General features: G+C 47.2%; 1 protein-coding gene and 1 long non-coding RNA gene across 2 annotated transcripts in view; one reads left to right on the top strand and one right to left on the bottom strand.

Moving 5' to 3' along the window:
* myo15aa (myosin XVAa) overlaps window positions 1–12921 on the bottom strand; it is a 205720-nt gene that overhangs the window by 170552 nt on the left and 22247 nt on the right. Inside the window, 5 exon segments of the mRNA XM_038821008.1 lie at window positions 113–226; window positions 2128–2289; window positions 5713–5826; window positions 6598–6661; window positions 8217–8320. Of these exon segments, the coding sequence (XP_038676936.1) occupies window positions 113–226; window positions 2128–2289; window positions 5713–5826; window positions 6598–6661; window positions 8217–8320 (558 nt within the window).
* LOC119979036 overlaps window positions 1–12921 on the top strand; it is a 47224-nt gene that overhangs the window by 16838 nt on the left and 17465 nt on the right. The window contains exon 2 of the long non-coding RNA XR_005463624.1: window positions 10262–10341. This is a non-coding gene — a long non-coding RNA (uncharacterized LOC119979036). The remainder of the gene's footprint in view (window positions 1–10261; window positions 10342–12921) is intronic.

Raw genomic sequence — 12921 nt, 5'->3', positions numbered from 1 at the left:
GGGAACCTCAGCTTCTCTACTTAGTAGGACGGTTTCCACGTGGAGACTGACTGCTAAATGCTTAATTATGAGGTTGCAGCATTTGCATGCAGCTTCAGTAAATTGAACTTACTGTCACTTTGTACGTGATGGACCTCTGCAGCCCCTCAGGAGAGATCTGTAACAGTTCTGCCACCACTCGGATCTCACGAGCACTTACCACTGAGGCAATTTCCTGCGAGTCAGTCTGTAACATTTAAGCATGTGAGTATATCAATGAGACAGATTCCAGTCAATCTTTAACATGCCAGGCTTCTTCTTTGAAAAATGAACAATGAGGTCCAACAATGTATAACACGTGGGAACAATTTACCAATATCCCTGCTGACCAAGTCACATCAGCAGTGACTATAATGAAACCTCTCAGCTGAATTTGGGAGTTTATTACAAAATAATAATCCAATAATAATAAAATGGTCCTCCTAAATGCAATTTAATCCTTCCAAGGATCTAGTATTCTAGAGCAAACCTTTAAAACGTCTTAATTAGAATAGATGCGGCATACTGCTGCATATCTGTTATTCTATCTATCAACCTTTAAACCCCTCAATTAAAGTGCAGCTTGCAACTCACCTCTATCGTTAGGTCTCCATTATTCTGGTTATAAGCCAACATTAAGTCTTTGATTAGATCCCAGTATGTAATTCAGCCCAGGAATTCATTCCTCATGGTTAATTTACCAGGTCTGTTGCCCCCAAGGAGCTTGAGCAAAGGGTGACACATGTAGAACATAGAACATAGAACAGTACAGCCCAGAACAGGCCCTTCAGCCCTCGATGTTGTGCCGAGCATTGTCCGAAACCAAGATCAAGCTATCCTACTCCCTGTCATTGCGGTGTGCTCCATGTGCCTATCCAATAACCGCTTGAAAGTTCCTAAAGTGTCCGACTCCACTATCACAGCAGGCAGTCCATTCCACACCCTAACCACTCTCTGAGTAAAGAACCTACCTCAGACATCCCTCCTGTATCTCCCACCCTGAATCTTATAGTTATGCCCACTTGTACCAGCTTCATCCACCCGAGGAAATAGTCTCTGAACATCCACTCTATCTATCCCCGTCATCATCTTATAAACCTCTATTAAGTCGCCATCTCATTCTCCTCCGCTCCAAAGAGAACAGCCCTAGCTCCCGCAACTTTTCCTCATAAGACCTATCCTGCAAACCAGGCAGCATCCTGGTAAATCTCCTTTGCACCCTTTCTAATGCTTCCACATCCTTCCTATAGTGAGGTGACCAGAACTACACACAATACTCCAAATGTGGTCTCACCAGAGTCATGTACAGTTGCAGCATAACCCCGCAGCTCTTAAACTCAAGCCCCCTGTTAATAAATGCTAACACACTATAAGCCTTCTTCACGGCTCTATCCACTTGAGTGGCAACCTTTAGAGATCTGTGGATATGAACCCCAAGATCTTTCTGTTCCTCCACATTCCTCAGAACCCTGCCGTTGACCCTGTAATCCGCATTCAAATTTTTTCTACCAAAATCAATCACCTCACACTTATCAGGGTTAAACTCCACCTGCCATTTTTCGGCCCAGCTCTGCATCCTATCAATGTCTCTTTGCAGCCTACAACAGCCCTCCACCTCATCCACTACTCCACCAATCTTGGTGTCATCAGCAAATGTACTGACCCACCCTTCAGCCCCCTCCTCCAAGTCAGATACAATTTAGCCAAAGCTCACGGTACCCCGACCTGCACCGACAGGACTGCCTCCCACATTTACAGCCAAAACCGCAATAGGGTTCTCACTAAACCACTACTTTGACGAGAAGGGTGTCTCGGCTAAATTGTTATCAGTCAACCAATTCACCTAACTAGATTATCTGGTCATCATCACAGCGCTGTTTGTGTAGTTCACTGCCACATTTCCTACATTACAACAGGAATTAAACTTCAATAGTACTTGATTGGCTGTAAAGCATCCAGTAGTCATGAAGGTGCAAGGTTTTCTTTCTTTTCAAAGGCCATTGGTCTAAAACATTAGCCCTATCTTTCTCTTTCGCAATGCTGCCTGGCCAGCTGAGTGTTTCCAGCATTTTCTATTTTTACTTCAGTGCAAGAGTTTCAAACTCAAACCTCATATTTCTCAAAGTAGACATTCCCGAGATGAAGAACTGAAGAGAGAATGCGGAATATGCTGTTCTGATCATCCGGGCTAAAACTCAGCACCTCCATCGAGCTGAGCAGCCTGAGAAAATCCTCTGCATCATCCTTCCCAGAAATTTCACAATTTCCACCCTGAAAAAAACAAATTTTGTTTTCACATGAGTCTGAGTGGATAATGTTCTGACTCTGATTGGGACCGCTGTCCAGCCAATCAAATGCACCGTATGTGATATTAGGTGGCTGAGTACACTGAACACAATAAAGATTATGTGACCTGACAATATCCTAACTGTAATGCACTTGACATAACCACGGAACAAGGCACTTGAGTCCAGCTACAACTCTGGCATCTATTCAACAATAGATAAAATTGTCCACATAGGGCATTAAAATAGAATCCATAGAATGCCTACAGTGCAGAACGGAGCCTTTCAGCCCATCGAGTCTGCGCACCGACCCTTCGAAAGAGCACTCTACCTAAGCCCAGTCCCCCGCAAACCCAGTTAATCGGCACATCTTCAGGCAAGAAGGTGCAATTTAACATGGCCAATCCACCTAACCCGCACATCTTTGGACTGTGGGAGGAAATCAAAGCAGCCGGAGGAAACCCACGCAGACATGAGGAGATCGTGCAAACTCCAGAAAGACAAGCACCCAAGGCATGAATCAAATCTGGGTCCAATGCATTGCGCAGCAGCAGTGCTAACCACTGTGCTACTGTGAGCTCCCGTCCTCAATAAGCAGGAGAATTATAACTGGCCAAAAGGGGCGGCATGTGGTGCAGTGGATAGCACTGGGACTGCGGTTCGAATCCCGGCCCTGGGTCACTGTCCTTGTGGAGTTTGCACATTCTCCCCGTGTCTGCGTGGGTTTCACTCTCACAACCCAAAGATGTGCTGGTTAGGTGGATTGGCCACGCTAAATTGCCTCTTAATTGATAAAAAAAAAATTGGGTTCTCTAAATTTGAAAATTTGAAAACAAACTGGCCAAATGATACCCCTGCGACCTCCATCCAATCACCAACAAACAGACAGTAGAAGACATCAATAGTGTCATCAAATGGTATGCATGACACAAGGAGATCTTGCAAAATGGAGGTCAATGGTATACGGTCAATAGCATCAAAGGTAAATCATTTAGCAGCTGGAATCATAGCTGGCACACAGGAAGATGGAGATATTTGCTGGAAAAACCAACTATCAAACCCAGGACATCATTATCAGTGATTCACAAGGCACAGTCTATTAGGAAAGAGTTAATGTCCCCAGTACTTAAGTCAGAATTGGAGTTTTAATTGTTTAATAGACCGCACTTATTGTTTGATAGACTGCACACCTATATAAAGGGGATACAGGTGGCACTGTGGATTGGAGGAGACATGATTGTAAAACACAATGGGCGCGATTCTCCGCAAATCCGGCGTGCCGTGAAGGCTGGCTCCGTCCCGAGACCCGATTCTCCCGTCCGGTCGGGGCTAGTATCGGGGCCCGGGGAATCACGGCGACGCGGAGTTAGCGAACGTCGCTAACTCCGCCCGCCAAGAGTCACGTCGGCTGACGCGCACGATGACGTCAGCCGTGCATGCGCGGGTTGGACGGCTCCAACCCGCGCATGCGCGGATGACGTCATCACACAGAAGCTTTAAAATCACGCATGCGCGGGCCATCATGCCCCTCAGCCGCCCTGCGGATTGATCCTGCAGGGCGGCGGAAGAACAAATAGTGCGCGGGTATCGGACCCGCTGCCCGCGATCGGTGCCCACCGATCGCAGGCCCATGCCACAGCCGTGCCAATCGGTGCCATGGTTGTCCGGGACGGGCACTTTGCGGCCGTTTTCACGAACGCTGAAAGCAGGTGTGATCGCGGCCGTGAAAACAGCCGTAAACTCCGCGGTATTCGGCCCATCGGCCTGCGGAGAATCGCTGTTCGCCGTAAAAAACGGCGAGCAGCGATTCGTGTCGGGGGGCGGCCGGAGGGGGGGGGGGGGGGGGGGGGGGGAGAATAGCGGAAGGCCGTGAAAATTGTCGGGAAGGCCCTCCCGCTATTCTCCGACCCGTCGTGGGCAGCGGAGAATCGCGCCCAATAAAATTGGAGTTGAAGAAGTCAAGACTTGCTTTCTAGCTCTAATTAATTAGCATTGGAGTATAACACAGTCCTCGGCTCAACAATTTGCAGCTGCGGCACCAATGATTTACTTTCCTTCATAAGATCAGGACTACAGTTCCTCTGATAATGAAGCAGCATGTTCCGGTCAATGCAAGATTTGGAGACCATCCAGATTTGGGATGGTGGCAAGTGACAGAAAATATGCTATAAATGTACCAGGGAAGGACCATCGTCGAAAAGGGAAGGACCAGAAATCGCCACCTTCAATTAAGTCACCATTGATGAATTTCCCACCGTTAACATCTCGGGCACCACTGGCATCTTAACCCCACCAGCCAGACAAACACCGGAGCAGGTCAGAGGCTACACTTTGCAATGACTTGTTCACTTCTTGATTCCCCTCCAAAGTCCCTCTATCACCTACATGGCTCAGCCAAAAATGGCTTCTTGTATTAATTCTGGGGATGTGAGAGCCGCTGGCAAGACCATAAGTTTTTGCCCATACTTTGTTGCCCTTGAGTAATTTGTGGTGTGCCACCTTCTTGAACCACTGCTGTGCATGTAGGTACAGCCAGGATTTTGACTCACTGATGGCGAAGGAACAGCAATATAGTTCCATGTCAGGACAATATGTAACTTTTAGTGTAATGTTCATGTGGTGGTGTTCCCATATGACTGCTGCTCTTGTTCTTCCAGGTAGCAGAGGTCATGGTTTTGGCAGGTGCTGTCAACAGAACCATGTTGAGTTGCTGCAGTGCATCCTGAAGATGGTATACATTGCTGCCATTGTGCATCAGCAGTGGAGGGAGTGAATATTTGAGGTGTCAATCAAGCAGGCTGCTTTGTTCTGGATGGTACTTGCCCGGATATAGGTATAGCTGCAAAAGTACTCAAGACGCTCAGCACATCCAAGGCAAAAATATTCTCTGGCTTGATTCCCCTACAGCTGGACTCAATCTCTAACTGCTCCCCTGCAGGTGCACCACGGATGCAATTTTTCCAATTTACATGATGCACTGCAGCAACTCTGAGGTCACTTCACCAACAACGCAAACTCATGATCTTGACCAACAAGAAGCACAAGGACAGAAATGTCTTGGGAACATCATCACCTCAAGTCACACATCACTACTTGACATTCATCATCACTGTATTGGCATCCTGAAATTCTTTGCCAAACGCTATTGTGGAAACATTTTAACACACTGATTGCAACGGTTCCAGGCAAAGGCACACCACCACCTTATCAGTCCAACCAGGGATGGACAATAAATGTGATCATGACAGCATTGCCCACATGGCAAGAACAAATAAAGGAAAACTAATTGAGCACCGATGAGGATTGAACCATAAAGCATTTCTTGTTGCAACTTACTTCTACGTCAGGTAACACGTTTAGTCACTCAGCAATTAGAGAAGGTTGTCTCTGCATCTTTTAAAGAACTTACTTGATTCAGGTAGTAGTATGTCTCGGCCTCCTGAAGGTAGAATCTATTTTTCTGTTGACTCGACAGACCTGCCAGCATCTCATAGAAAATGTGGTAATTTCTTTCATTTTTGGCCTAGATATTGGGAAAATGTAAAGAAAGCTAAGGTAAAAGAAACGCACACATTCACCAATCAACATTATGTGACAGGAAAAGAGAATGGGGGATTTACTCAAATCTGATAGGTGAACAGAAGAGGAAACACACAGAGGCCAACCTTCTTTCGATGAAGATCTGGTCTGCTTGGGAATAGGAGTAATCCCCATTTCCACTGCCAACAGGCAAAAAATGTACAAAATCATTCACTGCTGGCATTGCACCAACTGGAGGCAATTTTAATGTAACCCAATCAGAGGTTAGCTGACAGGATTAGATCACCCACACAGTTTATATCCTGAATTTACTCTCCATTGATTTAAACACACCAGACATGTTAGGATAAAATTGCCCCCAGTGAATCCATTCTTCTCATATACTAAGATATAGCCTAGAAACAATGGCTGCACATGTACACTTTGTAGCCAAAACCACTGGATTCTGCTGGGGATTCTGGTCAAGGGCCAGAGCACTAAGTCAGTGGCAACACTCCCAATGTAATATACATCACAGGCAGGTCTTTCACTTTACTGCACGTTCAGATCATTTGAAATAGGTTCTGTTTTAAACGACACATCACTGCTGACATGGAGTTGGTGTACACTTGTGGTACATGTGGGACCTGTGCAAGGTACGGCTACTCTTCACCACATGCCATGCAACATCACTAAATAGACATGACAGCTTGACCAGAGATATACAGAGAGTGGCAGTATGATTTGAAACTTAAAAATGGACCGCCGCACACACCTGAAACACAATCCTCGACTTCTCAAGAAGATACTGCGAGGTTATGGCACCGCATATCACCCCACTATAAAGAAAGAATGTCATCAGTACAGAGACAAAATCAATGTTCAAACCCGTGACACGGAATCTTAGTGGGCCTGATTGAGTGACTCGGGAAATGAACAGGCAGGTCCATAAGACCATAAGACATAGGAGCGGAAGTAAGGCCATTCGGCCCATCGAGTCCACTCCACCATTCAATCATGGTTGATTTCAACTCCATTTACCCGCTCTCTCCCCATAGCCCTTAATTCCTCGAGAAATCAAGAATTTATCAATTTCTGTCTTAAAGACACTCAATGTCCCGGCCTCCACCGCCTTCTGTGGCAATGAATTCCACAGACCTACCACTCTCTGGCTGAAGAAATTTCTCCTCATCTCTGTTCTAAAGTGACTCCCTTTTATTCTAAGGCTGTGCCCCCGCGTCCTAGTCTCCCCTGCTAATGGAAACAACTTCCCTACGTCCATCCTATCCAAGCCATTCATTATCTTGTAAGTTTCTATTAGATCTCCCCTCAACCTCCTAAACTCCAATGAATATAATCCCACGATCCTCAGACGTTCATCGTATGTTAGGCCTACCATTCCTGGGATCATCCGTGTGAATCTCCGCTGGACCCGCTCCAGTGCCAGTATGTCCTTCCTGAGGTGTGGGGCCCAAAATTGCTCACAGTATTCTAAATGGGGCCTAACTAGTGCTTTATAAAGCCTCAGAAGTACATCCCTGCTTTTATATTCCAAGTCTCTTGAGATAAATGACAATATTACATTTGCTTTCTTAATTACGGACTCAACCTGCAAGTTTACCTTTAGAGAATCCTGGACTAGGACTCCCAAGTCCCTTTGCACTTTAGCATTATGAATTTTGTCACCGTTTAGAAAATAGTCCATACCTCTATTCTTTTTTCCAAAGTGCAAGACCTCGCACTTGCCCACGTTGAATTTCATCAGCCACTTCTTGGACCATTCTCCTAAACTGTCTAAATCTTTCTGCAGCCTCCCCACCTCCTCAATACTACCTTCCCCTCCACCTATCTTTGTATCATCGGCAAACTTGGCCAGAATGCCCCCAGTCCCGTCATCTAGATCGTTAATATATAAAGAGACCAGCTGTGGCCCCAACACTGAACCCTGCGGGACACCACTTGTCACCGGTTGCCATTCCGAAAAAGAACCTTTTATCCCAACTCTCTGCCTTCTGTCTGACAGCCAATCGTCAATCCATGTTAGTACCTTGCCTCGAATACCATGGGCCCTTATTTTACTCAGCAGTCTCCCGTGAGGCACCTTGTCAAAGGCCTTTTGGAAGTCAAGATAGATAACATCCATTGGCTCTCCTTGGTCTAACCTATTTGTTATCTCTTCAAAGAACTCTTAACAGGTTTGTCAGGCACGACCTCCCCTTACTAAATCCATGCTGACTTGTCCTAATCCGACCCTGCACTTCCAAGAATTTAGAAATCTCATCCTTAACGATGGATTCTAAAATTTTGCCAACAACCGAGGTTAGGCTAATTGGCCTATAATTTTCCATCTAATCTAATTTTAGATTGTGCGAGCAGACAAACACTAATACTTACTCCTGCAAAAATATTTCCATGTATTTCCCAAACCTACTGGAGTTGTCATTTCGAACAGTTTTGGCATTCCCGAAGGACTCCAGGAGGGGTGTGGCTTCAAGGATCTGTTCAGGGAAAGTGTAAAATAATCACCGACTTTTCACCCTAACTGAGCACAGAATAACAGCAAATCACTGAAAGAGACTCAATTAAGTTGACCTATTTTGATGTGCTGCACTCCCAAAGGGAAATACATCTCTGTAAACAGATTGGTGATCTGTCTCACTCACTTTGCGATCTGCTCCATGCTTATTCAGGACCAACTTGCCACCTGTCGCGAGAGAACTCCACACTTTATTTAATAATGCTCTCCCTACCTCCTCGCGAGTTCTCTACACTCTGTCTAAAAGGTTCCACTAGTCATGAGTGCCTTGAACTTCACCTGTCGAGGTTGTTTTACTCAGTGTTTAATTACGTTATAGCTGGCCGACCGGGCTTTCAGCCGACACAATTGCTGCACATATACACTGTCAAGCAAAGGCCACTGGATTCTGATAGGGATTTGGGATGCTTGAAACAATATTCACAATGTTTGCAATTTTTGAACTGTTTTGAGACAAGAAGTGAAAACCTCTAGCAATTTTCGATTTTATATATTTACAGAAATCATGCAGTTTCCAGCATATAAATGCAGGAGATACAGGTTGGGTGTGACAGCATCTTAGAAGTGAAAAGATACTCAGTCAATTCGACTGTTGGCATCAGGTGGGAAGCCCATGCAAAGGATGAGCAGACAAGTATCAACAGGCAGTCAGCTCACTACCCTGTATTTCCGAACTAGCACAACAACTAAAGTCAACCATGGGTAAAGATCTGGTTGAAGATCCTTTGTTGGACTGAGTTTTGCCCTAAGACATGAACCATTGTCTTTGCGGATGCTGATGGGGCCAACTGTATTCCAGCTTAATTTCAGGGTTCCATCGTTTGTCAAATACTTTTGAATGACCGTTGCCTCTTTAATTGCATTTGAAGCATTCTGACCTTATAATGGAGACATTCACAGCAAACATTATCGTACCTCAATCTTCACAGGCATCACGGAGCAAGAATAAGAAAGAGGCAAAAGCTGTAAATAACATCAAACATATGATACACACCACCAAAAACACCATGAACCCTCCAATTCAAACCAGAAGCCTAGTATTTTGTCCTTGTACAAGACCTTGGTCAGGTCTCCTTTGCAATACTGTGTCCAGTTTTGGTCTCCTCACATGGTGGATGATAGATCCACTAGATCCCAAAATAGCACATATTAGTCATCAAGATAGTTTAAAAAAGCTAGGACTTTACACTTTAGATGAGTGCCGATTTAGGATGATCTGATCAAAGTTTATAAGATGCTGAAAGGAAGAGACTGTATTCCACTTTGTTTCAATTAAAAATGTTAGGGATCACTTGGAAACAAAATCTTTAGCTGTAGATCAGATCGAGGTTGAAGTCAGGAGGTGGTCCATTACTCGGAGAATATTGGATCTCCCTTGGAACAAGCTGCAGATTCATACAGTGGTCGCCTATTTGCTGAGTCGCTTCAAGCAAGAACTGGAGTTGTTACTGGTTTGCATGGTCATCAGCTCTTTCTTGAGGTAGGCACATGAGAGGATTCAGGGCCAGAATGATCCTCGGCTAGTTTCCATCACCTAGATGGGTTGAAGACTAATTTCCCAGATTTATCCCATGATTTGGTTTGGGTTTTTAACCTTCTCTTCATGTCTCTCAGGAGATAGAACAATGTATATATTGTACACACGGGGCACTGCAATTGTGTAAGTCAGGCTGGATGGAGGGTGCTGGGGAGGGCGGGGGTCCTTTATCTGCCACATTTATTCATAGAAAAGCAGTAGCTGACTGCCAAATTGTGGCATTCCCATCCTAAAATGATTGGCTGAACTTGCACAGGAACTAACGAACCCCAAACAGACAAAAGTCAAATTTTTACATCGCTGTTTTTCTTTGGATTATGTCAATTTGAACCAGTTTATCTATTCAGTCACATGTTTCTGCCTCAGATCCAGGGTGAAATTCTGGAATTCTCTCTTCAAAGTCAGTAAACGCTGGGGGTCAATTGAAATTTTCAAGACTGAGATGGGTAAGTGTATCAAGAGTTAAGACCATAAGATATATGGTGCAATTCAACAAATTGGGAACAAAGGGCGCGATTCTCCGATGCCACGTGGCATCGGGAAAGCCGTCGTGAACTCGGCTGAGTTTCACGACGGCGTCGGAGGCCGCTCCTCGCCCCCGATTCTCCACCCCCCCCCCCCGGGGGGGCTAGGAGCGGCGTTTTGTGAAATTCGGCCGCTGGGCCTTGACGCCGGCGTCAAGGCGGCGCGCCGATAATGACGCGGCCGGCGGCGCCTTAGTGGGGTCAGCCGCGCATGCACAGGTTGGTCGGCTCCAACCCGTGCATGCGCGGTTTCCATCTTCCCCTCCGCTGCCCCGCAAGACGTGGCGGCTTGATCTTGCGGGGCGGCGGAGGGGAAAGAGTGCGTCTCTAAGAGACACCAGCCCGTCGATTGGTGGGCACCGATCGCAGGCCAGTCTCCTCCCGAGCTTGGCCGTGGTGCTCGATCCCCTCTCCGACCCCCACAGGCCCCAAACTTACCTTTCGCACTAAGTTCACGCCGGCAGCAACCAGGTGTGGTTGACGCCGGCGTGAACCGGTCGGGTTCGTCAGGCCGCTCGGCCCATCTGGGCCGGAGAATCGCGGGTCGCCGTGAAAAACAGCGACCCGCGATTCTCCAAGCGGCGTGTCGAAAAACGCGACACGCCTTTTTGGGGGGGGGGGTGGTGGGAGAATCCCGGGGGGTGCCAGGGCGGCGTGGCGTGTTTTGCCCGGCCCTCCCGCGATTCTCCTACCCGGCGTGGGGTGCGGAGAATCGCGGCCAAGGTCCCATAGTGAGCGCGTTTAGCTGCGTGTTTCCTGGCACTTGCTAAATGGTTGCGTTGTCTCAGGGGGCTCAGTAGGGAACGCACAGCCCAGGCTGCTGCACATAACCCTGTTTTGTGCACTTGAGGAGCTGCGCTCGCCAGAACTCCCCAGATCTCCGAGGCCCACAAAGCGACACCAGCTCAAACGCACCATGGGAGGGTCCCTGACCTCCTCACTCCCCCCCCCCCCCGTACCCCCAACACCCATGCAGTGCACCCCTGGCTCAATACCAGCTTGGCACCTTGGCATTCCCATGCTGGCACCCAGATGGCACTGCCAGCATGTCAGGTTGGCAATGACAGGGTTCCCAGATGGCATCAGCAGTACCAGGGCACCACCCTGCCCAAAGGGCATGCAGTTGGGAACCTCCGATCCCCGGGGAGACCCCCACAAATGCCATTCCGTCTGATCCCTGTTTGTGGGGACCAGTGTTGAATGACGCTCGCCCGAGGTCGCCGAGGCAAATGGGATGAATCCCATTGCGAGGTACCTCGCAAATCTGCACATTAGAGTGAGACTAGCTGTCACACTCTAATTTGCAGATTTTCCAAAAGGCGATCCGCCCACAATGAGCGGGATTTACTTCGCAACATCTCATGAGATCGCGTTGGATCTCGCAAGTCGTTGCGAGCCAGGTAGATCCTGAGAATGTGGTCTCCAGGCTTTTATTGGCCATGCTGCACCGCGGCGAACTGCTTTTCAGGCACAGTGTGGCCATTGCATTGCACCCATAGGATCACAAGTCGGTCATTCGGTTTATCGAGTCTGCTCTGCCAGTCAATGAGATCATAGAACATAGATTGCAGAAGAAGGCCATTTGGCCCATCGGTCTGCACCGACCCACTTAAGTCCTCACTTCTCTGTAACCCAATAACCCCATCTAACCTTTTTTTTGGACACTTAAGAGCAATTTAGCATGGCCGATCCACCTAACCAGCACGTCTTTGGACTGTGGGAGGAAACCGGAGCACCCGGAGGAAACCCACACAGATACGGGGAGAACGTGCAGACTCTGCACAGACAGTGACCCAGCGGGGAATTGACCCCGAGACCCTGGTGCGGTGAAGCCACAGTGCTAACCACTGTGCTACCGTGGGCCAACATCCCAGGCTGGTGCGTGAAATATTAACACATGAAAAATCATGGAACCCCCAAAAAGGGTTAGGCCCTTTTGTGACCCAACCTCCAGTAAGATGTACCTACTCCTGATAATTAGTGATCCCTGTGGGAAATGCATCTATGAGCAAAGTCTTGAGTGTTGCAACTCCACAGCCACTAACCTAGGGCAGCATCTCCTGTATAATAGGGACTTTAAGATGCATTAAAGCCAGGTTCACATGTGAAGAATGACTACTTGGAAAGATAACTGCACGTTAGCACAATGGTTAGCACTGTTGCTTCACAGTGCCAGGGACACGGGGTTAATTCTCGCCATGGGTCACTGCGGAGTCTGCACGTTCTCCCTGTGTCTGCTTGGGTTTCCTCCGGGTGCTCCGGTTCCCTCCCACAAGTCCTGAAAGACGTGCTTGTTAGGTGAATTGGACATAGTGAATTCTCCCTCTGTACCTGAACAGGCGCTGTAGTGTGGCGACTAGGGGATTTTCACAGTAATTTCATTCCTGTGTTAATGTAAGCCCACTTGTGACACTAAAAAAGATTATTATTATAACTGATGACAAGGAAGTTTAACCTGATATTTAATATTTAGAAAATAGTTTGTTTGGAATGTTAACTATC

The sequence above is a fragment of the Scyliorhinus canicula genome, chromosome 15, assembly GCF_902713615.1.
Source record: "Scyliorhinus canicula chromosome 15, sScyCan1.1, whole genome shotgun sequence".
Classification (NCBI taxonomy): Eukaryota; Metazoa; Chordata; class Chondrichthyes; order Carcharhiniformes; family Scyliorhinidae; genus Scyliorhinus; species Scyliorhinus canicula.
The sequence above is the reverse complement of the archived record's forward strand: the minus strand, read 5'-3'. Positions and strand labels throughout refer to the sequence as shown.